Here is a 26,839-nt window from a genome sequence, read left to right as displayed (position 1 = left end):
AAAAAAGAACAAAAATAATGGTAAAAAAGTCAACATGAGATGCAAGAGTGACACAAATTTGGAAGATGGAAAGGAAATGAATGAGTGATACTGATTTACCAGAACTTAGAATCTGAAACCCAAGTGATGAAGAAACCCATTCTTACAAACTCTCAGGAAGTAACATACCACCCCTGAATGTGGGAGTACAGGATGAGGCTGAAAATACAGAGTATCAGGAGTAGTTTAAATTCTGAAATCTCTTTAAAAGTTGTGAACTTCAGAATACCCCTTGTTTACTGGATCAACAGCTAGTAGGTGTATTCCTTAAGCAGGATGAACCGGAAAGAATCTGGACTCCACAGACAGCTGAACACAGAGGTACGGCAGCGCACTAAAAACAGATTTCCATTGGCCAGCTCCAGCAGTTATAAGGAGCATAAACATTACCTGGTGGGCTTGTCAGTCCATTACCTTAAGATGTGGCCCAATGTATCAATAGCTTCTGATAAGTATATCATTGCCTTACTTTTTTTTTTTTTGAGACAGGGTTTCGTTCCTGTCGCCCAGGCTGGAGTGTAATGGCACGATTTTGGCTCACCGTAACCTCCACCTCCTGCACTCAAGCGATTATCCTACCTTAGCATCCCAAGTAGCTGGGACTACAGGTGCAAACCACTGCACCTGGCTAATTTTTGTATTCCAACTAAATTATGTATTTTTTGTTTTTGTATTTTTTTGTAGAGACAGGGTTTTGCCATGTTGTCCAGGCTGGTCTTGAACTCCTGGGCTCAAGCAATCCACCCACCTGGGCCTCCCAAAGTACTGGGATTATAAGCACGAGCCACTGAGCCCAGCCTTATTTTTATTTTTTATTTTTTATTTTTTTTGAGACCGAGTCTTACTCTGTTGCCCAGGCTGGAGTGCAGTGGTGCGATCATGGCTCACTGCAACCTCGACTTCCTGGGCTCAAGTGATCCTCTCACCTCAGCCACGTGGGTAGAGCACTTTTAAACTTGATGACAGCCAAAGATTAGCATTCATTTTAGGATCACTCCTAAATAAAAGGTTAAATCTGAAACAAATTATAATCAGTTCTGCTGTAACACTGTCTTCAAAACATGAATTTATCCCAATGCAACTGATACATAAAGGGACAATTTGAGCATAATGCAAACTTTGCTCAAATTTTGCCCAAACCTCAGTTACTGTCTCAGTTCACCATGTGTTATGAGTCACACTCATCCACATCTAGTATTACAACCTTCCCTCTGATTTCAGATAACCTTCTTTCTAACACTTAACAGTAACATATACAACCCTTCTGATGCCTGTCTTCCATAGGCAAACTTCAGATCTCTTCCAGGTAAGTGCTATATTCACTGAAGTATTTGTGTATTTATTAACAATTTGGCAAGTGCTATTTTTATTCGATTTCTATTTTTTTTAAATGCATTACTGATGAAGTTTTTGTGTTGTGCCCCTAATCCCATTCTCTCATAAACCCTATGGCTTTTACTAAGCAATTTTGCATTATGCAATGAATTTTAGGAATGCATGTATCACATTATAGCAGAATTGATTGTTCTGGAAAATGAACTACAAGCAAAGGAGCGGAAGAAGACTTTTAACTGTCATTAATATCCTCAAAAAGATAAAAAAATAGATTATGTTCAAGAAATGGAATAAAATGCAATTTTAAAAAACTATTCAGAGAATACCAAAATACTAGAAATTAAAAGTATTATAGCAGAAATAAATCAAAAGATACTGAAAAAAGAGAAAGCAGAGAAATTCTACCAGAAAGTAGAATATAAAAACAAATAAATGAAAACTGAAAATTGAAGTAAGAGAACTAAAGGGTCAATATAAGCAGTATCACATGCAAACAGTAAGTTTCAAAAGAAGAAAAACATAGAAAGACATGCTATAAAAGAAATAACACAAGAACATTTCCTAGAATTGAAAAATATGTGTTTCCAGGCTGAAAAGACTCAGAGAATTCATTGCCAATGAAAGAAAAAATAAAAAAGGAGAAACCAACACCAAAGTACACCATCATGAATTTCAGAACGACTGCATAAGGAAATCCTAAAGCTTCCAGAGATAAAACAACAGATCATACATAAAGAATTGGGAATCAGAATGGTACTGGATTTCTAAACAGCAGAACTGGAGGTTGGAAAACAATAAAATGCCTTCAAATTTCTGAAGATTCCAATCTGGAATGTAATACCATTAATCAAGTATGAAAAGAGAATAAAGATGTTTTCAGACATGCCAAGTTTCAAAATATTTTCCTCTCACATCCTTTCTCAGGAAGTTATTAGAAGATGTGCAGCACCAAAAGAAAGTAAGCTACAGGTGGGAAGACATGGGATGTGAGAAAAAGGAGATCCAAAACAGGAGAGAGGCAGCAGAATTTCCAAGGTGATGGTAAAGGGAAGTCCAGAGTGACAGCTGAGAAGCAAGCCCAGAAAGAACAAAAGATTAAGTCCAATTGGAGCAGAAAGGTGAAAGCCTCCAAAGACACGGCTACCAAAAAAAAAAAAAAAAAAAAAAAAAAAAGGAAGGTGGGGAGGAAGAAAAAACTCCTAGATTACCTGATATGTTTGACTGTGTAGACATGCTACATATTATCAGAGACTTGTTTGGGGTATATGAAAACTAAGAAAATGAAAAAATAGAGCAATTAACTCTTGAGAAAACAAAATGTATAAGAATGGAAATGTAATTATAGTATTACAGGGCACACCTACAGAAGTGGGAATTAGTGAACAGTATTAAAACAATCATAGTAAAGTTAATAAAAATTTTATGAAATCCCAAATTGTGATATGATAATATTAGGGGACTATGGAGAAGCAAAGTGGATATGTGTCTGGGTATGTGTGTGGGAAGAGTAGTATGAGTTGTCTGTATATTCCATAGTAGATAATGTCTAAAACTTAAGAATGAGTATCAAATAGAAATATAGTGGTAAATAACAAAATAAGTAACTTAGGGTTTAAAAACTGGAAACAGCTAGGAGTGGAGCGAAGGAGGGTTGTTTTGATATAAGCACTGTAATATCTTGTTACATTAATCTTTGTACATGTATTGCTTTGATAAAAATAAAAAATTAGAAAAACAAAATATTAGGATAATTTTCACCTGTCCAAGCTCTTCATTCAGATCAGAAGTATTGACTTGAGCTTTCTGATCTGATTCTTCATGATACAGATCAAGATCCCAGCCAATAAAAAATGATCCAAGAAATTTCTGCATTTCAACTGTCACATATAATGAAATTGGAATGATGAAATTGTAGAGAACCAAAAAAGCAAGGAAGTCCGAAATAAACCTCAGAATCTAGAAAAGAGGAAATAATTGTTTGACAAGAAAATAAACACTAGAATTTCTTCAATATTACTGAAGAAAATTACCAGAAAGTTTCATACCTACATAGACCATCAACTATAGTAAGTTAGAATAGACTCATGAATTGAATTTCATTTACTGAATTTCATTTATTGAATTGACTTTTTAACATTACATTTCCTGTTTATTTTATCACTCATTAGAATCTCGTTGAAGTAAATGAAGAAAAGGTTAAATTCAAATAAGTTAATTTGTTACTTTCAAAAGCTAACAAAAAGCCTGGTAAGACTGAAACTACCTTTGGCAAAATTATAATCTCTGGAGTGTACTTATCTCATTCTTCTACTACCCTTCAAAATCAAGTAACTACTAAAAGGTGAGTGTAACTCGTAAAAAGTTATAAAGTAAGTGTGAGGCTAAAAGTGCTGGAAATTATAACTCTTAAGTAGAAATTACATAGGAATAGCCTACTTCAATGGCTTTAGCAGCTCCATATTTCAACATGCATTTGTGAAAGAAAAAGTACCTAACTGTGAATGACATTACAAATATGACCCTGTGATGATTTGCTTTGTAGTTTCTTGAGATCCTGTCCTCTAATGCATAGACTTTAATCTAAAGTGAAATTTGGAGAACAATTATTTACCAAAATTTTAGGTTAAATTCTCTTGGTAGTTGATGTTTAATCAATTAAAACATGATATAATTTGCATATTACTTCATGTTAAGACTGGTAATAAGCATCCTTGAATTATTCAGACAAAATTAAAAATACAACCATTTACTCTGATTCATTTTTATAAGATATAGTAAATGGAAGCGAAAACTGAGTTTGTAGTATTCATGTGAAATGCAAATATAGATGGATTTAAAATCTTGTGACCTCTTTGAACTATTCAAGTCATGCCACAGGGAATACAACTTCTCATGCCATAAACTGCAAAAAGCATACCAGTACAAACATGCTCGCTTTTCTGTATTTGTAATGCCATTTCTGTCACCCTTCAATACTAATGGTTTTAAGATTACAGTGACCACTCCTAGAAGTCACTACTAAAGCCAAATAATGTTTCCCTTATGACACAGTCAGTAACACCATAAAATACCTTACTGCTATTTCTTTGATGTTCTGTTTTTTGGTTATACCAAGGTTCATCCCATTTTTCTTCAGCTTGCCATGTATACTTCAAGATAGTACTGATGACAGCTTCGGATATAAGAATTACTAGATAAATTATTAAAAAGGTATTCATTGACCTAAAGAAAGAAAAAGAGAATATAAAACATACCAGTTATGTATGACTATATTCATCTGCTTGGAAGTTAATACTTGTATTAGAGAAGATATTAAAACATAGAAGGTATTACTGTAGCTATTTTAAAACACACAGTTTTTGTTTTCAAGAAATAACCATTCAACATAATTTATTTATTAGCAATAAAAGAATGGACACACTGGTTACAAGTCTGACTGTTTACTATAGCCAGGTTACCATTCAAAATGCTTATAGTAAATGACGGTTCTAGTCAGTTATTTTTGCCATAAGTAATTATTCTGTTTTTGTTTTGTTTTTATTTTTACATTTTCAGCATCCATCTTCTTATAAGTGTAATAGCTAAAAATATTTGCACAGCATTAAAATTTTTGCCACATCTACTAACCTTTCTAATCTAGATGAAAACCCTGTAAAGGAGAAATTATTACATACTTTTTTTTTTTTTTGAGACAGAGTTTCGCTCTTGTTACCCAGGCTGGAGTGCAATGGCACGATCTCGGTTCACTGCAACCTCCACCTCCTGGGTTCAAGCAATTCTCCCGCCTCAGTCTCCTGAGTAGCTGGAATTACAGGCACGTGCCACCATGCCCTGCTAATTTTTTGTATTTTTAGTAGAGACGGGGTTTCACCATGTTGACCAGGATGGTCTTAATCTCTTGACCTCGTGATCCACCCGCCTCGGCCTCCCAAAGTGCTGGGATTACATACTTTTTAACTGACAAAGACCAAGCCCAAAAATAATTCTGTAAATTTCCCAAAAATCACACAACCCAGGAATTCATTTCAGAATCCCTCTTCTCTTTTCTAGGTAAGTTTAATGCCACGTCTTTAAGTTAAAAAACATATTATTAATACAATTAAAGGAACTCATTGCAAATTCAAATGTATGCAAAACAAGCCATGTTATAATGAACTCTCATGCATTCAACAAATATCGAGGGAAAATGTGAATCACAGGCTTTGTAAAAACTCTTAAAAGACTGAAAAATGCCTGAACTCTGATTTTTCTCCCTACGCCTTCCATAATTTAACCTAAATTTAACTATGGAATAAGTTGATACTCCACCATGTTTGAATGTAAACTGTCTATATATTCTGTAGTGACAGTAGGTAGGGAGTAAGGAACGTAAGAGAAGAACTGGCTTTTATTGGTTATTATGTGTTAGGTATAGCATTCAGCATTTCACCTACAGTATTGCTCACATATTTACAGATGAGAACACTCAGATCAAGAGAAGGAAACAACTGGTCCAAAGCCACAGAACTAGTAAGGAAGGGATATGAAGTTCAAATCTACATCTGTCTGACTCTAAATCTGACCTCTTTTCACTAAACTAGTCATGTCTCCTTGCAGCAACAAAATGCCTGGTTTATTTCCATCTTTCTTTGCTCATGTCTACCTCATCAGACACATTCTCCCTTTTCCCTATAACGTATTTTTCAAAATTTAACTCAAAATCCATCTCCTTCCTAATGTCTGTCCTAACTACATTGGTTTATATTCAACTTTCCCTTATTTAAATTTAAAACTAGTACCACAGCCCCTATTACCTAATTTTTACTGTGTATTAGTTTTAACTTCCAACTTGATTGAAATCTCCAAAAGAGAGGAAATTACATCTCAGAAAACCTACTACAGCAACAGATACACAAAAAAGCTCAATGAAGATGTCTAGGACATCGGGCTGTTTCCAGTTTTTTTGCTGTAACAAGGCGGCTATGAACATTTCTGCCTGAGTTTTTGTGCCAGCATAAAATTCATTTCTGAGTTAACCACTGCTGGGTCATATGGTAAACATGTTTAGCTTGCCAAACTATCTTCCAGAGTGGGTATGCTATTTTTAATTCTCACCAACAACACAGAAAAGATTTCTCTCTGCCTCCTAGACTTTTGGTATCACCATTTTGATTTTAGCTATTCTAAGAGGTGTGGTGATAGCTCAGTGCATTTCTAATTTGCTTTTCTCTAATAGGTAACGATGCTGAATATCTTTTCATGTGCTTTTCATCTGCAACTTTTCTCTGGTGAAGTATGTATTTGGTGAAATATGAACTATGTCTTTTGCTCATTTTCTAATTGGATCACTGAATTACTGTTGAGTTTGAGAGTTCTTTCATGTTTACTTTGATATGTTTTTATTTTTGAGATAAAGTCTTGCCCTGTTGCCAGGCTAGATTGCAGTGGTGCGACCTCGGCTCACTGCAACCTCCACCTCGCAGGTTCAAGTGATTCTCCTGCCTCAGCCTCCCAAGTAGCTGGGACTACAGGTGCAAGCCACCACGCCCAGCTAATTTTTTTATTTTTACTAGAGACGGGGTTTCACCAAGTTGACCAGGATGGTCTGGATCTCTTGACCTCGTGATCCCCCCGCCTCAGCCTCCCAAAGTGCTGGGATTACAGGCATGAGCCACTGCGCCTGGCCTCATGAGAGTTCTTTGTATTTCTAAACATAAAGGCTCTGAAAGATCTGTGGTTTGCAAGTATTTTCCCCAGTGTTGCTTGTTTTTTCATTCTTTTAAGAGGGTCTTTCACAGCACCAAGTTTTTAACTTTAATTTATTAAATTTTTTCATTTAGGAATTATGCTTTTAGTGTCATGTCTTCTAGTTCTTTTGCCTAATGCTAGGTCCTGAAGATTCTGTTTTCTCCTAAAAGTTTTGTAGCTTAATGTTTTACGTTAAATCTATGTTCCCACTGAATTAATTTTTATACAGAGTGGAGGTCTAGGTTTGTTTTGCTATGGACATCCAATTGTTCTAGCACCATTTGTTGAAAAAGATTGTCCTTTCTCTACTGTATTGCTTTTGTGCTGCTGCTGCCAAAAATCAATTGGACCTATTTGTATTGGTCTATTCTGGGGTTCTCTATCATGTAACACTGATCTATGTGTCTACTCTTTCACCAACACCAAATTGTCTTCATTACTGTAGCCTTTATAGTAAGACTTAACATCAGATAGTAATTCTTCCCACTTTTTCATTTTCAAAACTGTTCTTTTGCTTTTCTACCTAAATTTCAAAATAAATTTTCTATTTCTAAACATAAAAATAAAAACTCGCTGAGATTTTTCTAGAAATTGCATTATACCTATTAATTGAGTTGGGAAAACTGACATCTTTACTGTACTGAGTCTTTCTACCCATGAACACAATATATTGTTCCATAAATTTAGATCTTTGATTTCTTTCTTCAGGGTTTTGTAATTTTCAGCACAGAGAATTGTTATGTATTTTGTTAGATATGTATCTCGGTTGTTCCTTCTTTGGGGAGCAACTGTAAGTAGCATTATGGTTTCAGTGTTCATTTCCCTTTGTCATTGCTGTTTCTGTTCCAATGTAAGTATTTATGCTAGAAATGTGTATTGCTTTGGCTGTATCCTACACGTTTTATTATTCTGTATTTTCACTGACATATAGGTATTTTTAAAATTTTTAAGACTTCCTCTGACTCATGGATTATTTAGAAGAATTCCACGTGTTCCAAATCTTACCAATACTTGAAACATTAAGTCTTTACAATTTTTACCATTCTAGTAAGTTATGCATTTTTATCTCCTTGTAGTTTTGATTTGCATTTCTCTCGTAAGTAACGATGTTGTATACTTTTCCATGTGCTTATTGGCCGTTTAAGTGTCTACCTTCCAGTTTTTGCCCATTTTTTTTATGGGCGTCTCTTTTTATTGTTGATTTGTAGGCAGGTGTGTGTGTTGTGTGTGTGTACAAAACATGTATCTGGTACACACACACACACACACACACACACACACTCATTATATATTCTGAATACAAGACTTTGGCCGGATACATGTTTTGCAAATACTGTCTCCCAGTTTGTAATGTGTATGTTCATTTCTTTAAATGTGCAGCCTGATGAGCAGAAGATTTTACTTTTGAAAAAGTTTAACTTATCAATTTTTTAATATATTTTATTATATTTCTTGTAGCCTAAGAAATCTTTACCTACTCTAGGTCATAAAGATATCTAGGTTTTCTTCTAAAAGTTTTATAATTTTAGCTTTTATGTTTAGGTCTATGACTCGTTTTCAAAAACGTTTTGGAGTACAGTATAAGGTAGAAGCTAAGTTTTATGTTTCTCTCATTTGAATATCCAATTGCTGCATCTTTGTAGAAAATACTAATTTTTTTCATTGAATTGACTTGTTTTGTTGAAAATCAACAAGCCATACCTGAATGGTCTATTTTTTCTCTTCTACCACTTCTCTTTTGCTTAATCAGTCAATCTCAGTAGGAAGTTATCAACTTTATAGCCAGAAATTTTCCTCTGAGCTGGGCTTTGCCTTGAGTCTGCAAATGTAGATGTGTTGGATTTAAACTACCATTCTATTTGAAGACATTTCAAATTTCCTGTGATTTCTCCTTTGAATTGTTAGTCAGTTAAAAGAGTTGTCTTTAAATTTCAAACTATTTGCAGATTTTGTTACTGATTTTTAATTCAATTCCCTCATTGCCAAAGAACATACTGTGTATGATTTCAACATGTTGGGATTTGTTTTATGGCTCATCATCTGATCTGTCTAGATAAGCTTTCCATGTATAATTATGGAATTACTCTAGTTTTCAGTTTTCATATGGTTACTATATACATAGTGTTTCTTTTAATGTCAACCTATTTATATTTTTGTATGTAAACTGCATCTCTTCTAGACAGCACAGAGTTGGGTCTGTCGTTTTTATCCATTGTGGCAATCTCTGACTTCATTAGACTGATGAATTTACATTTCATGTAATTTTGGGTCAAATTTAGGATTACCATTTTGCTATTTGTTTTCTATTTGTCTCATCTGGTTTTTTGATTCTCTGTTCTTCCTTTCTTGCTATCTACTGTGTTCATCAAATATTTTAATATTCAGCTGCTCTGACTTATTAGCTATAAATCTTTGCCTATTGCTTTTAATGATAGCTCTAGAGATCAGAATATGCACCTTTACCTTACTACAATTTACTTATAGATGCTATTATATTACCTCATATAAAATGTAAGAACTTTGTAACAGTTCATTTATAGGTTTTTAAGAAAAGTTTATAATTAATCATTTGAGTTCATCTAGCACCTTAAGATGTTAAAGAGGAATAATCAGACCCAAAATGAGAAGAAAGAGAGGAAATTAATTGAAGGTGTAAGCTGAAGCCAATGAAATAGAAGAGAGATAAACAATATACAAAATTAGGCTGGGCGCGGTGGCTCACGCCTATAATCCCAGCACTTTGGGCGGCCGAGGCGGGTAGATCACGAGGTCAAGAGATCGAGACCATCCTGGTCAACATGGTGAAACCCTGTCTCTACTAAAAATACAAATTTTAGCTGGGCGTGGTGGTGCATGCCTGTAGTCCCAGCTACCAGGGAGGCTGAGGCAGGAGAATTGCTTGAACCCAGAAGGCGGAGGTTGCGGTGAGCCGAGATCGTGCCATTGCACTCCAGTCTGGGTAACAAGAGTGAAACTCCATCTCAAAAAATATATATGTACAAAATTAAAGCCAAAAGCTGGTTCTTTGAAAAATACTAATGTCTTTTTTTAATTTTTTGACGTGGAGTCTTGCTCTGTTACCCAGGCTGGAGTGCAGTGGTGTGATCTTGGCTCACTGCAGCCTCGCCTTCTGGATTCAAATGATTCTCCTGCTTCCGGCTCCCACGTAGCTGGGACTATAGGTGCATGCTACCACGCAGGCTAATTTTTCCATATTTAATAGAGATGGGGTTTCACCATGTTGGCTTGAATTCCTGACCTCAAGTGATCTGCCCACCTTGGCCTCCCAAAGTAATGGGATTACAGGCATGTGCCACTAATAAAGTGTCTCTTTTGTGCTTGCTTATATCACTTAACATAATGATCTTCAGTTACATCCATGTTGCTGCTAATAACATGAATTCATTCTTATAATGGCCAAATGGTATTTTACTGTATGTGTATGTATACATCTTTTTATCCATTTGTTTGTTGATAGACTGTCAGACTGAATCCACAGCTGTGCTATTATGAACAGTGCTGCAATAAACATTTAAGTGCAGATATCCCTTTGATACACTGGTTTCTGTTCCTTTGGATAAAACCCAGTAGTGGGATTGTTAAATCATATGGTAATTACATTGTTAGTTTTTTGAGACACCTCCAGACTATTTTCCATAGTGGCTATCCCAACTTACATGCCTACCAATCATGTGCAAGAGTTTCCTTTTCTCCATATCCTTGGCAGCATCTGTTATTTTTTGTCTTTTTAATAATAGTCATTCAGACTGAGGCAAGATGACATCTCATTGTGGTTCTAATACACATTTCTTTTTGTTTGTTTTTGAGACAGAATCTTGCTCTGTTGCCCAGGCTGGGTGCAGTGGTATGATCTCAGTTCACTGCAACCTGTGCCTCCCAGGTTCATGTGATTCTCCTGCCTCATCCTACTGAGTAGCTGGGATTACAGGCATGTGCCACCACACCTGGCTGATTTTTATATTTTTAGTACAGATGGAGTTTCACCATGTTGGCCAGGCTGGTCTCAAACTCCTGACCTCAAGTGACCTTCTGCCTTGGTCTCCCAAAGTGCTGGGATTACAAGCATGAGCCACAGTGCTCAGCCTTGACTTGATTTTCTATATGGTGAAAGACAAGGATTCAGTTTCATTCTTCTGCATGTGGCTATCCAACTTTCCCAGTACCATTTACTGAAGAGGATGTCCTTCCCCAATGTCCTCTGTTGTTTCTGATGAGAACTAGTTATCACTCATATTGTTATTTACTTTTGTCATGCATTTTTCTTTGGCTCCTTGAAATACTCTTTTTTCCTTTGGATCCGAGTAGTTTGACCATGATGTACTCTGGTGTGGTTTTCTTTGCATTCTTCCTGCTTAGAGTTTGCTGATCTTGGTAGTGTAGGCTGAAGTTTTTTCCTCAAATTTTAGAAATTTTCAGTTATTATTTTTTCATATATTTTTATTTGCCCTTTTTTCTTTTTTATTTTTTTGGGAATCAATTATACTTATGCCAGACAACTTCATACTATCCCACATGGCTCAGAAGCTCTGTTCATTTTTCCTCATTCTTTTCCCCTCTCTGTTCTTTGACTGAGTAATTTATGTTGTGTTTTCAAGTTCATTTCCTCAGTCTGGTGTTGAGCCCACCTAATGATGTTTCCATTTTAGTAATTATGTTTTTCAAGTCAAGAGTTTCAATTTCTTTGCTGAGTTTTCCCATATGTTCATTCAAATTTTCCTTTAGACCCTTGAACATATTTATAATAAATATAAATATATGCTTTAAAGTTCTTGTCTGCCAAATGCAAGATCTGGATCATTTTGGAGACAGTTTCTATTGAGTGCTTTTTCTCTTATGGACAAATTACATTTTCTTCACATTCTGCTTATTTTTTTCTTGCAGACTGGACTTTATAAATAATACACTGTAGACGTCTGTATTCTTTTATGTTCCTCAGAAGAGTGCCAATTTTTATTGCAGCAGTCAGTTAAATTCACCTGGCTCAAACACCAAACTGTGTCTCCAATGCAATGGGCAGCAGTAAAATTCTCTGTTGTTGCCCTTGCACATACATAGTTCAGCCAAGGACTTCGGCAGAATTTACGTGCAGTTTTTAGAGTTAATTCCCTTCTGTCACTTACTTCTCATTGCTTACAGAAAGGAATTAACACTAATCCCATTTATTATTTTCCTTTAACTTTCCAGCTGCTCTTCCAGCTTTTAACCTTGTCCTCTGATACTTCTATCCAGTAAAGTTTAGACCTTTTGATGTTCCAAACAGCACATAAACTGGGGAGTGCCCTGAGGCAAAGAGTGGTACTTTTAACTCTTCCCCCTTTCTGCTATCATCTTTCAGGATTAGACTCCTTGCCTGTTTCTATTTGATTCTGGTTTGTCTTCAAAGTTTTCAAATAGTTGTTTATTAAAATTTATTTTTTCAGTTTTAGAACTGTTATCTGCAGAAGCATTAGTCTGATTAAGTGATTCCACCATTTATCCAACAGTATTTATTTAAAAAGTTATACTGTAGAGCATCTACTAAATGCCCAATACTGTGCAAAATGTTACTTGTATATAAAAATATAAGAAACTATCAATATTCCCAAGGTTCTCACCCTGTTTACTTAACATATATATTTATATATTTTATAACAAATGAATTAAAAAGTATGATTATAATTACATATAAACAATTGAAAATAGTTTTCTTACTTTTCTACTGCAGATCGTTTCTGTGATTTGCTCTTGTAATTTAATGCCATCTTAGTTTCCATTCCAGTGTATATAGCAACACCTATAAAACAAAATTGTCTCTTAAAATAATCCTCTAGCATGTTCCACAAGAAATAAATACATTACTAGCATGAAATCTTTTAGGGTATTATCTATTATTATAATTTTGCTTTTAAGTTATTTTCAGAGTTTTAAAAGACTCTCTAAGTCTAATTTTGGGAAACCCCAGTCACTCAATGGGTAAATGGGAAGGACATGGGACTCAATGGGTAAATGGGAAGGACATGGGTCCTGTTCCTGAGTTGTAACAGGTATCTGAATGAAAAATGTATTACTGAATCAGAATTGATAAAGGAAAAGAATCTGGAAAGACAAAAGTGTCAGGGAAGGCCATTACAATTGCAGCAGTGTTAAGAGACAGATATGGAAACGCACTTTCTATTAGGCTGGGACAGTGGATTGTGGCCGGTGTGAAAAGCCTTGAATGCTGGAGTCAGGGGTCTAGACACTATTCCATAATCACTGGAGAGATAATATGGAAGTCTGTCAGAGTAGATCAAGTAAGCATATGGAAAGTGCTATTTAAAAAATGTTTGCCTATTGAACGACTTTGAAATGAGCAAGGATGACAGTAGCAATGGGACTAAAACTGGACAACGAATGAAATGAGGTAAGACCAGCTTATAAAAAAAAAAAAAAGTTGCAGCTAGACTGTGGTTTAAATTCTAGCTCTGCAACTTATTAGTTCTACATCCCTGGGTTAAGTAATTTTTCTGAGTCTCAATTTTCTTATCTTTAAAAGGGAAGAAAACACCTCATAGAGTGGTGATGTCTGTATGAAAAATTAACTGACATGATCAATAAATGTTCATTCCCATCCCTAAATAGTACAATTTGAAAAGCGTGCCCTCTTCCTAAATATTTGTCCTGGAAGTTTTTTATCTTGACTTATTCCTTTAAGGCAGGGTATTGTAACTCAAACAAGAGATTATAGAAATGTGGCAAAATAGCCAGAATGATCCAACAGGGAGAGGTGGTACTGAGGCAAGGCAGACCCATCTAAAGGCATTCAAATACACATCTTCTTTTAAGAGTATACAAAATGTGGACCCCATTCATTACGGTATAAAGTAAACAGGAGTGATGAAGTTACTAGAAAGATCTGTTGGCCAGGCGCGGTGGCTCATGCTGCAATCCCACTACTTTGGGAGGCTGAGGCAGGCGGATTACTTGAGGTCAGGAGTTCGAGACCAGCCTGGCCAACATCATGAAACCCCGTGTCTACTAAAAATACAAAAATTAGCCAGGCATGGTGGCACACGCCTGTAATCCTAGTTACTTGGGAGGCTGAGGCAAAAGAATTGCTTGAACCTGGGAGGCAGAGATTGCAGTGAATGGAGATCGCACCATTGTCCTCCAGCCTGGGTGACAGAGTGAGACTTTGTCTCAAAAAAAAAAAAAAAAAAATGTGTTAAAGTACAGTGTTATATTAGAGGATCTAAAAACCCTGAAGGTTTACTCTGGTTTCTGGTATTAGAACATTTTATGAATTTCTTTTTTTTTTTAATTGTGGTAAAATATACATATTTACCATTTTGAAGTGTACAATTCAGTGGCAGTTAGTGCATTTTGTGCAACTATCCATATTATCTAACTAGATAATATTTTCATCACCTGCAAAGAAAACCCTGTGCCCATTAAGCAAACATTCACCATTCTTCTTTACTTCCCAGCCCCTGGAAACTACTAATCTGTTTTCTGTCTTTATGAATTTGCTTATTCTGGGTATTTCATAAGATAGAATCATACAACATGTAGCCTTTTGTGTCTGGCTTCTTCCACTCAACACAATACTTTCAAGGTTCATCCATATTATAGTATGTATTAATACTTCATTCCTTTTTGGAATAATATTCCATTCTATGGATATACCATATTTTGTTTATTTATTCACTAACTGATGAACACTGGGCTGTTTCCAACCTTTGGCCAGCATGAATAGTGTTGCTATGAACATTATTGTACAAGTTTTTGTTTGAACACTCATTTTCGGTTACTTTGGGTATATATATATATATATATGTAGAGTGGGATCACTGAGTCATACAGTTCTATGTTTAACTTTTTGAAGAACTGCCAAAACTAATTTTCAAGGCAGCTGCAACGTTTTATATTCCCGTCAGCAACGTACAAGGGTTCCAATTTCTCCACTTCCTCACCAACACCTGTTTTTTTTTTTTCAATATATGGGCTTCTTTTTTTAACACTGATAGACAAGATATAGTACAGGTAAAAGAAAAACAGCAAATGTGAAAGAAGATCTCAAAAGCTACAGCCAACCAGTGGGTAACACAGCAGGCAGGATACTAAGGGCCATCCCTGAAATGGGAGGAGCTAGGTAACAGCTAAAGGTTATCATTAACTTCACAATTTGCGTATAGTTGACTGACAGTGTACTATATTAATTTAGATCTCCAAGGCAAGAGCAATACTTATTCATCCTGATGTAGTCAGTGTATGTTCCAATAGCACCTGGTATATATTCAGGTATCAGTAAAAATTTGTTGAATGAATAGATGAATGAATCCACAGTTATTAATCCAATCTAATAATCATAATGGAATTATAGAAGTGGTTTACCGTACCATGATGCCAGATTATACTGGGTATCACCACTATTACTAGAAGTGTTATATAAACTATCTGCACTCAGTTTCACAACTATCCATAAAGGTAAGAGCAAGGTTCTAGCCTACTATTAAAAAACAGGAATCATCAACAACACAAAAATATGCAAGACTACATTAATAGAAACTTTATAAGAAAATCATCGTAAATGACAATTATTAATAAAGTAACCAAAAGACCACAAAGTTGTATTTTAAAAGTACTTCATATAAAGCATTAACACAAATCAATCATTTTAAATGTTTAAATATGCACAAACCAAAAATTTCTTTTGTGTTTTTTAATCTGGCTCCACGAAGCAGGAGACTCTCTGGCCCCAGAGGTCTAGGAAAAAAAAAAAGAAAATAACCATAAAGCACTGAATACATTAAAATTTCCATTCGATTCTAAAATGGCGTCTTCAGCAGAAAGTACTTAAGCTATAGCTACAACACTGCTTTCATATTACACCAAAATCCTAGCTACTACAAAGATGCCTAGAGGCCAGGCATGGTAGCTCAGCCTATAATCCTAGTACTTTGGGAGGCCAAGGTGGGCAGATTGCCTGAGCTCAGGAGTTTGAGACCAGCCTGGGCAACACAGTGAAACCCCACCTCTACTAAAATACAAAGGAAATTAGCCACGTATGGCAGTGTGCGCCTGTAGTCCCAGGTACTTGGGAGGCTGAGGCAGGAGAATTCCTTGAATCTGGGAGGCAGAGGCAGAAGTGAGCTCAAATTGTGCCACCCACTGCACTCCAGCCTGGGAGACAGAATGAGACTCCTGTCTCTACAAAAAAAAAAAAGCCGCCTAGGCCAATCATGTTAGTTACTGTAACAACAAACACCTGTTTTAGTATTTCAGTTGCTCTAAGATTAGTGGCTCAGAAAAATAATTATGCATGTAAATATAATCACAAAGCCACTAGTTTCAAAATTTTTAAACATAAAGTTCAGCAAAATCAAAGAGCAAGCAGTGATTTTAAAATGTGTGGCAGAAGATAAAATTTTAAAGCAAAATTAATAAACAGCTTTGAAAGGGAAAATAATTAAAACAATGTAAACATAAATTGATTTGCATATAAATGTATGAGTTCACAATTAAAATTATACTGAATTATAAAATACAGCATAGAAGGTATGTTAGTGCTTTCTCCAGGCAAGACTGCACAGTACAACTTGACTACTTGCATTGTATACTTCTTGAAGCACAGGTCTTCTTGCTGTTTGAATTTCTCTCCATAAAGGAGATATAAAATGACAAGTAATAACTAGAAAGGAAATCGATCTTCTTAGTAACAGCAAAATAAGAATCTTCTATGGATAAGTTAAAAAGCCATTATTTTGTTGCTATTCCTTATACTTTTCTGAAATATCCATACACAGTTATCCAAACCAAACATAATCTGAACCATTTATGAAGATACCTGCAAACCTGAACACTGGAATGAACAAATGCAATGAAGCAAGGAGAACCAATACAGTCATATTTGGCGTGCACTCAATGGATATTCCAAAATCAATGTGAAACTTATTTTAGGAGCTACAAAATAGCTATTTTTTCACTCAGTGTTGCTTCTAACAATAAACAGAAATATTTTTAGCTCACATTGGCAGATAAAATTTGGAGGTAATGACAACTTCAGATTAAAAGATAATTCATCAGTTCAGTCAGGTTGTTTCAGTAGAGAACATGGATCATTTTTTTAACCATTCTAGGCGCTGAAGTAATATAACTACTATTTTCCTTCATATATTAATGCAACTCAGAATATGTGTCCTATTTCCCACTATTTCCCTATAAAAATCAAAATAAACCTAGTCATAGTTATTCAGCAGGGATCCTATGCATACGAAGATCTTGCTACAGAGTTTACTGAATATACTCTTATGTTAATGCTTATTAAAAATGCAAATCAATGTGAATGTATCGTATTTTTGCTAGTTTGTCTTGAGTATTTCATTAAAAAAATGCTCAGTTCTGTTAGTAACTTATTTCATGCAGCCAGTATAAACTGAACATGTCCCCAGAAAAGAGGCAGAATGTCAAATACGATTAGAAACTGAAGAGCTGATTCGAAGATTGACGATAAATTAGGCTTATGCTCATGAGTAAATAATGTAATCATATCCCATCAGCATTATCTTTGAACTGACACAAAGTATTTCATTTAGGAGCCAGAAATTAACCCAAACATTGAGAGAAAATAATCTGAAACAACCAACCAAGCAAAAAATAATAATAAAATAAGTAAGTTAAGCGGTTCTGGACTGACCACTAAACACTCCAGTCTGCACTCAATGATTCTGAAGTAAAGAAGAACACAGCATTTATACTTATTAAACATTGTATAAAACATTTTCACATTCTAGATTTACTAAGCATTGTGGGTTTAAATGCATAAAGAGCTGAATAAAAGCAGTTATGTTTCCTTTTAATGTTACTACCTAGTATTATTAGAAAAAGAAATACAAAAACACAATCTCACTAAATTATTTTGGTATTATTTTATGGGACGTGTTTTATCCTCACTTGCTGCTGCTACAAATTACTAGCAGATGAAATGCTAAGTGCTTTTAAATTAACCCTTTCCTGAAACAGTTTGAGTATAATGGAGATAAGGAGAAATAATAGCTGAGGGTAAATGAATGAATAAATGAGTTGCAAACTGAGGGAAATCCAACATTACATTAACACCTTGAAAGAGGCTCAGAGCAAGAGATGACATTGTTTCTTAGCTCAATAATAAACACCAGATGCCTAAAAGAGTGAAGCTATTTGCAGAGACTACCGCTGCTTTTGGAATCTGAGAAAAGTGGTAAGCAGCCTGCAAACCTGAGTGACCTTACTCTGGGACACACTCATGCACTGTGATGGACTGGACTAATTATTGACGGAATGGGATTCTGGTAATGTGGCTGTGTCTTCTGAACTGTGTATTCTTTTGATGTAAGGGATCTGTGTTTGAAAACTAGGAGATGGCCAGTGGTATTATGAGATATACATTAGTTTTCATCCATGGTCCCTGGCTTATAACTCCCATAGCCCTTGTTACAGTCTTTTGTTATAATGTTGGGTATGTTAGGCCTCAGGGGCAGGCCTCTGACCTTCTCCTGTTCTCCTTTCACCCCAAGGTAGGACTCTCCTTTTTCTCCACCTTTCTAAATTGTGGGCCACCTTTCTAAATTGTGGGTCATAAGGCCTTCCCTAATGAGGGTCCTTCCTGCCCTATACTCAGGTGTAAAGAAAGCTGATGTCTTTTTTCCATAAAAAAGCAAGAGAAATGAGATGTGAGGGCTTCTGGAGGTTTCTGGAGAGTGGCACGCCCAGGGAGAAGCTCCACAACCCCTCCCCAGTACCTGGCCCTGAGCATCTCTTCGTCTGTATGCTTTGCTTACATTTAGTGGTTTATTATAAAGGGTATGATAAACCAATCAGAAGAGTAAGTAAGCAGTTCTGGATTAACCAACTAAACACTCTAGCTTTCACTGAATGATTCTGAAGTGATATAATAAACCACTAAATGTAAACAAAACACAACAAAATTAATCCTTTCTGATAGTGGGCTGCTTATTTACATAATCTCCCTTTGGAACTTTCAGTCCCTCCCCCAAACAGTTCCCATTTAAAGGTAATTAGATAACACAAATTAATTCTTACCTTACAATTTCTTCCATTTGCTGGGTTATGATCATTCGTCCCATGAATCTATCAAAGAATTCACCGTATTACAAAAATATATAATATCACTTAGGACATCAATGGGTGGACCATTTTAGAGTTTTTGCACTATTCTTATATATGAAACAAAAATCAATCATGTATATATATGAATGGCCCAATATTCTTGCTATAAATTATTTTTAAAAATACTTATCAGTCCTTAAGCTTTAAAACATTTAGTTCTTGCTACCTCTACTCCAGTTATGAATGACGTAATGAATAAAAAATGTTTTCAAAATGGCAAGGATCTGGAGTGTTTTGGATTTTGAATTTTTGAATTAGGGGTATTCAACCTGTAATTCAATAAAAGGAAAATTTTAAGCACATAAAGTTAGGTATGCAAAGATGTTTACTCTATCAACTGTCAACAAATACACAATAAGTCCTGCAAAACAACTAGATACTGTTTTAGGTGCTGAGGATCCATCAGTGAACAAAACACACAAAGATGCCTGCCCTTGAGTTTACATTCTAGTGAGAGAGATGGTAAGCAATGAACATAAAAAAAAAAATCACATAGTATACTAGAAAGTATTATATATTATGAAAACTGAAAAGCAGAACAGATCAAGGTACAGTACTAAGTAGTTAAGGTAGGCCTCACTGAGGAGGTGATTTAAGCAGACTTGAAGGTGTTAAAGAGTTAGACAAAGGCTAGGTCTAGTGAAAAGGTGGGAGCGGATATGGTATGTTCAGTGTACCTGGAGGATGAGCTAGAGAGGGAAGGGCAGGAATCAGGGCAGAGAAGAGAGGTGGGAGATGGGGGATGGGAACAGATCTTATAAATGGTTATAGAGATATGGGCTCCGACTCTGAGTGACATAGTAAGCCAGGACAAAATTTGAGAAGAAGAGTGACATGATCTGACTTACATTTAAAAAGGAACACTATGACTGCTTTTGTGAAACAGACGTAAGACAACAGTTATCCAGGTAGAAGGTGGTACTGGCTCACATAAAACTAGAGAAAGATGGTGAGATTCTGGATGTATTTTGAAGGTAAGCCTTCAGAATGTTCTGATGAGTTGGGGTGAGATGTGAGTAAGGAGGTGAAGAAAGGCAAAGGGAGAGGAGATGTGAGGAGTCATGGCCGACTGCAAGATTTCTGGCCGACTGAGCAATGGAAGGATGGACTGTGTCAACTGAGATGAGAAAGACTGCTGGCTGAAAAGGTTTTGAAAGGAAGATTAGCAGTTTAGTTTTCAGCTTCATTAATTTGAGATTTCTACGGTGGAACTATGGAACAGGCAGCTGGAAGTTAGGGAAAGAAGTCTGGGATAGAGAAATAAACCTGACAGTCAGCTGCATGTAGATAGTCTTTAAAGCCAGCAGGTTGGGTGAGATCACCAAGGGAGTGAAGGTAGATAGTGAAAGGTACAGGTGAAGAAGGGAACAGTGCAAGTACTGGGTACTCTAACAGGAAGAAGGCTGGGAGAAGAGAAAAATTAGCAAAGGAGACTGAGACAGCCAGAATAGGGAGTTAGGAGGTAAACCAAGAGAGGGAAGTGGCCTGGAAGACAAGGTAGCAAACAGTATCAAAGAGGAGAAAGCAATGAACTATCAACCACCAGATTTTGAACTGGTGAATTTATTTGTAATAAGGTACCATAAAATATTTGTGACAGTGAAACAATGAAAGGAGCCAAGAATGGAAATGTTGGCGAATTATTAGGTTCTCGTATACCCACTTAAACTATTCATGGCCATTTAAAATGATCATTAATTCGGCTTCCTGCAATATTTTAAAACAGGTCAAGAATACTGTTCAGAACAATGAAAAATACTTTTTAAAATCACAAAGCCAATCCACATTCTTTAAATAAATATTAGGCTGAGTGTGGTGGCTCACACCTGTCATCCCAGCACTTTGGGAGGCTAAGGTGGGTGGATCATTTGAGGTCAGGAATTCGAGAACAGCTTGGCCAACATAGTGAAACCCTGTCTCTACTAAAAATGTAAAAAAATTAACTGGGCGTGTTGGCTCACACCTGTAATCCCAGCTATTTGGGAGGCTGAGGCAGGAGAATCTCTTGAGCTGGGGAGGCAGGGATTGCAGTGAGCTGAGATCATGCTACTGCATTTCAGCCTGGGCAAGAGAGTGAGACTCCATTTCAAAAATAAATAAATAAAATACAGAAATATTTAAAAATATGGAAAAGAAAAAAATGATTAAAAATAGGTGGAAATCCTACCACAAGAATATTACAAAATTTTGATCTACAATTCCTCCAGGTTTTTCTTTCTGCAGTTATCAATTATTCTATCTTGTTACCTAACTACCTATCTATTTAGTACACATACACACACATTTATTTATTTATTTTTAAACTTTTAGGTCCAGGGGTACATAACTAGGTTATATAGGTAAACTTGGTCATGGGGGTTTGTTGTACAGATTATTTTGTCACCCAGATGCTCAGACTAGTACCCAATAGTTATTTTTTCTGCTCTCCTCTCCCTCCTCCCACCCTCTACCCTCAAGTAGACTCCAGTATGTATTGTTCCTTTGTGTCCCTGTGTTCTCAGCAGTTAGCTCCCACTTATAAGTGAGGGCATGCGGTATTTGGTTTTCTGCTCACACATCAGTTTGCTAAGGATAATGGCTTCCAGCTTTATCCATGTGCCTGCAAAAGACGTGATCTTGTTCTTTTTCACGGCTGCATAGTATTCTATGGTGTATATGTACTGCATTTTCTTTATCCAGTCTGCCACAGGTTGATTCCATGTCTGTCCTATTGCACACACATTTATTTTTACATAACTGGGATCATATGAGAGCCCCAACTTTGTATCTTATTTCATTTAACATTATATTTCAGTATGTACCTATATCATTCAATTCTTTAAAAAGATTTTAAATATCTACATATTAAATGTCCTACTTGGACATTTAAAATATTTGCAATATTTCACATGCAATATATGTGAATAAATATATAGCACATATGTTATAAGCACATAAATGAAAGATATAATTTTATACAAATATTGTCTTTAATTCCCATGAGTTCCTCAAAGAGGGAAACTATTCTTATTCATCTTATCACCTAACACAATGAGCACATAGATGTTGAACAATAATTTGTTAAATGAATAAAAACGGCATTCAAAATTTTAAGTAGTGATATAATTGAGTTTTCTATTACAAAAGACTGTTGCAATAATTATGTTTTACTTATATTTAAAACAAAAACAAAACATACACTTCTGATAAGAAAAATTGTTTAAAGTTTTTCAAACTTTCTCCCCATATTCCAAGATAATGTAAAAACCATACACTAAAGCATTAGTTACACTTCATCTCATATTAATCTTATGCTTGCTTAGTTGTCCATTTTCTGGTTTTTAATAATTTTTTTTATAATTTGACATTGCCTCAGACCAAGATATAACAGCAATATAGAAATCTTAAAATACTTAATTCTTCACAGTTAAAAATGTCTTACGGTCTAGCAAGTGATTTTAAAGCACATGATTCCAAAGTTTTTAGTTAATTGGAAAATTCTACACTGTATCTGTAGTGTAGATGAAAGTGTACAATTTTTATAATACCACATAGAGAAAACCTCCATTATAAAGATGGATCCAAAAAAAACCAGATATATAAGAGGTTTAGAAAAGCCAATGGCTAAAGACTTTGAAACATTTCAACCAACAGGAGGAGATATACAAAATGACAAGAAACTGAGGGTGATTTTTACAAAGTGGCATAATTTATAGGTTATTCAACATTCATTGAGTAAAAATAAACATAGTTTGTCATTTGATTTTTTAATAATAAAAAGTTGTTTCCATTCCACAGCCCACATATAATTGGCAGGATTACTGAAGATGATCACTGAAGGTATACAACACTGTATTTAGTAAACCATAATGTTAAAACAAGTTCCTGTCTCTCCTTTCAGAAACAAGATCTTTAAAATCTAACAAACTAGAAAAATACATATTTTATTTTGTGTTCACTGTGGTAGATAAGATGAATGAGTTTCTGTCTTTGAGAAATTCATAGCTGTTAAATATTTATATAAAATTATTTTTTTACTGTATTATGTACTACATGTAAGTAAAATATTGAAAACTTTATAAGATTTTAATTTAAAAGTAGTATCCTCTAAATAATATAGCAGTAAAAACAAAGACATAATCCCTGGCTTTATGGAGCTTACCAAAAAAATCATTATTTTCTTCTGAGAAAATAATCTTATGTCTACCGTAACTACTGTTAGAGCTACAAAGTGAGCATGCTAGTTCTTAAATAGAAGGTAATGTCAAGAAACTTGTGAATAAAAACACTGCCTTTGAATTATTATCTTTTGCTTAGAATTCTAACAATTTCCACTCCTCGTTTGTTTCACTGTATTAATTGTATCCCCCACCAACCCACCCCACAAATACTGTCTCCAATTAGCTAAAGATTTCATTTTATGTTTCTGGTTATTTAAAAATGAGGTCTGTAAATAGGACTTAAAATGAGTATACTGAATATCACACATACCTGTATAAGTCCGCTTCTGGTTGCTGGCATTCTATTACAGCTACTAGAGTGTCCAAATTGGCAACTGTTTGTAATAATGCTGTTTCTGGAACTGCCACATGTGTCTGAAAAAAATGAATTAAATTGTAGTTTTAAGATCCAAATGGGACCTTCGATATCAGTTATTTCACATCTCTTTTATCAGTGAAGTCATGGCATGCTATACTTGAGATCACTCATCTAGACAAGAGAAGAGAAAGAAAAATGTAAAATAAACAAGGAGCAAAGGAAGCTACTATGATTACCTGTCTACAGAGGCCATTTGCATATAAGGAAATTAAGTCTGTGTGCACAGTCACTAATACTCAAAGTTTAAATTGTGAATTTTCACCTTTGATTATACTCTGAAAACAGAATATATAAATCTGTTCGTCATCTTTTAAAAGTAACATAAATAGTAAAAGATTATATTTTTTCTAAAAACACTTTCTGTTTTTAACTTGGATTAAACCCATGTGAGGCTACCCTTAAAATAAAGATATAACATCAATTCTTTTTTAAAACCTTTTAAATTTTGGAATAGTCGGTAGTTTTAAAATCTTCTCCTTAATCAGGTCAAACTTTATTACTTTAACCAAAGGAAAGTATCATTACACTCCAAAGACATTTTGTTCCAACAGCAATACTCAAACATACGTGAACAAACCTTCAGATTAGTTTCTCCATCCAAACTAGCAGTTGTAACATGGCAGGAACCATCAAGTCGATCTGAGGACAAAAGCACCAAGTCTGCAGGAAAAATTTCATCTTTGGCTATTCGAACAATATCACCCACCTATAAAGAATTTTGGGGAAGAGTGAATTTACAGATTTTAAAAGGCAAGGACTTACTTTTGTTGGGCTCTAAATAAGTAGCCTCCCATGGTATTTTAGCGTAGGAAAGTAGGCTTTTAACTAAAACATAATATCTAGATTAGAATTATGTCCTGTGATATGAAGATAAAATTATTTCCATTATTTACCAGATGCATACCCGAATGTTTTTGGATCTAGTTTTTACAAGGCCACCACTTCGAACAACATAAACAGGAGCTCCATTTACTTCATTATCTGAGTTATGCCGTAACCAATCTTCATATCCCTGTAAATATCCAAAGGGTTAAAAAATATTTTTTCAGTATAATTTGAAGATACATTTCTTAAATAAGAAAAAACCTCAAAAACGTCCCTAAAACACTGTATTCCAGAATCACTTTACGCCACTTTGATGCATATGCTCACAGGCATTTGACATCTGTTCCTACTGGAAACACTTGCTTCTTTTTTGTTACATACATCTTCCTGGCTTTCACAGGACCTCAGTTATTTCTTCTCAATTTCCTTATGGAGGGTCCTTCTATGTCACCTATGTAGCCTTTTCTCACATTTCTTTTTCTCGCTAGGAGATTCCTTCTATCCCTGTGTCTTCAAATAGTGCAAATATGCTGGTAATTCTGAAATGTGTATCTCCAGCCATATATCTCTTTTGGACTCCAAACTTGAATATCTAATTGCTTTCTTAATACCTCAATTTTGACGATTCATAAATGCCTTAAACATGTTCAGAATGAAACCGATGATGTCCTGAAAGTGTGCCACATTTCCAGTTCCCATCTTGACAGATGACATCACCTTCTACCAAGCTGTTCTTGCCAGAAACTTGGGGAGTTATTCTCGACTTCTACTCTTTTCCAACACCTATTCAGTCACTACATTTTATTGTTTCTATGTACAAATGATATTTTCATCATAAAGTATAAATTCACAGAGCATTACAAACAATAAGCAGGAAAAAATGAGCAGATGTTGAAACTGAGATTGTGTTCTTTTACTTTCTTAATAGACTGCCAAAATTATAATTAGTACAGTTGACCCTTGAATAACACAGGTTTGAACTGCACAGGTCCACTCATACATGGATTGTTTTCCCTTAAAGTTATACTGAGTGTGCCTAAATCTCCTTCCCCCCTATCGATCTCCTCTACCTCTTGTGTCCCTGAGATAGCGACACCAACCTCTTCTCTTCCTCCTCAGTCTACCCAATGCAAAGACAGGATGAAGACCCTTAAGACAATCTATTTCCACTTCAGAATAGTAAATATATTTTGTGTTCCTTATGATCCTCTTAATAACATGTTCTTTAGTTGACTTTAAGAATACAGTACCTAATACATGTAACATACAAAATATGTGTTAAACGACTGTTTTATGATATTAGTAGCCTTCTGATGAACAGTGGACTATCAGTAGTTAAGTTTTGGGAGAGTCAAAAGTTGTGCATGAATTTTCAATTGCACAAGGGATCAGTTCCCTTAACCCCTGCATTGTTCAAGGGCCAAATGTACTCAACAAAAATATGTTAGCCTGTATGGATCATCATTAGGAAGGGAAACAAGCATTTCACAAAGGATCTTTTGATTAAATATTCAGGAATGGTAATCTTCTTTAAGTGGAAAAGACTTTCTGTGACATTTTAAGAAAATTCAAGAACTCAAGATACACATAGTACAGCTAATGGAACGATATCTAAGCAAGAGTAATAAATGAATAAAAAGATAAGGTACAGAATAGGTTTTGTTCTATGCCACCATTTGTGAAAAAATATGCCTGCCTGTGTGAACACTTTGCATAGATATCTGGACTAACTTACAAATAATTGCTCCCTGGGTAGAAGAACTAAGAGACTGGATGTTAGGAGTGTAAGACTTACTATATGCTATTTTGTGCTGTTTCCCTTAAAAAATGTGCATCTATTATTTTTTAAATATTAAGAAACTATAAAAGAAAAAACATGAGAGACTATTTTGAAGCTATGCTGTTTTTAGGTGGAAACCTCGTGGGAAAGCACTCTTAAAACACCTAAACTATGTTGGCCTCATTTAAGTTGCAGTATGTCGTTTCAGAGAAATTTAATTGAGTCAAAATATTTTTTTCTCAAACTGTCAAAAGCACACTTTCCTTTACAGTCAGATGACACGAACAGCAGAGCAATGATAATTCAAACATTGTCTTTTTTTATGCAAGCTCACAAATTCTAATTCATCCTATATATTACTGCCAGATTAATCTTCCCAAAGCATTGTCTTGATTCACTATACTGCTC

General features: G+C 35.2%; 1 protein-coding gene across 8 annotated transcripts in view; it reads right to left on the bottom strand.

Annotated features, from left to right (window-relative positions):
• ATP11B (ATPase phospholipid transporting 11B (putative)) overlaps positions 1-26,839 on the bottom strand; it is a 121,062-nt gene that overhangs the window by 55,581 nt on the left and 38,642 nt on the right. For 6 of the 8 annotated variants that reach the window (XR_008476575.2, XR_013527022.1, XR_013527023.1 and 3 more), the window contains exons 5-12: positions 24,731-24,838; positions 24,404-24,532; positions 23,719-23,822; positions 19,162-19,209; positions 15,782-15,846; positions 12,814-12,895; positions 4,446-4,596; positions 3,133-3,330 (exon numbers count right to left, since the gene is read on the bottom strand). Coding sequence is in view for 4 of the 8 variants with exons in the window: in XM_035274589.3 (XP_035130480.1) it covers positions 3,133-3,330; positions 4,446-4,596; positions 12,814-12,895; positions 15,782-15,846; positions 19,162-19,209; positions 23,719-23,822; positions 24,404-24,532; positions 24,731-24,838 (885 nt within the window). In the remaining 4 variants the exon portion in view is untranslated. Of the gene's footprint in view, positions 1-3,132; positions 3,331-4,445; positions 4,597-12,813; positions 12,896-15,781; positions 15,847-19,161; positions 19,210-23,718; positions 23,823-24,403; positions 24,533-24,719; positions 24,839-26,839 lie in introns of all 8 variants that reach the window. The other 2 variants (XM_035274598.3, XM_078350231.1) reach the window with 1 other exon arrangement.

This window comes from Callithrix jacchus, chromosome 15, assembly GCF_049354715.1.
Source record: "Callithrix jacchus isolate 240 chromosome 15, calJac240_pri, whole genome shotgun sequence".
Taxonomy (NCBI): Eukaryota; Metazoa; Chordata; class Mammalia; order Primates; family Cebidae; genus Callithrix; species Callithrix jacchus.
This window is presented reverse-complemented; position numbering and strand designations above follow the sequence as displayed.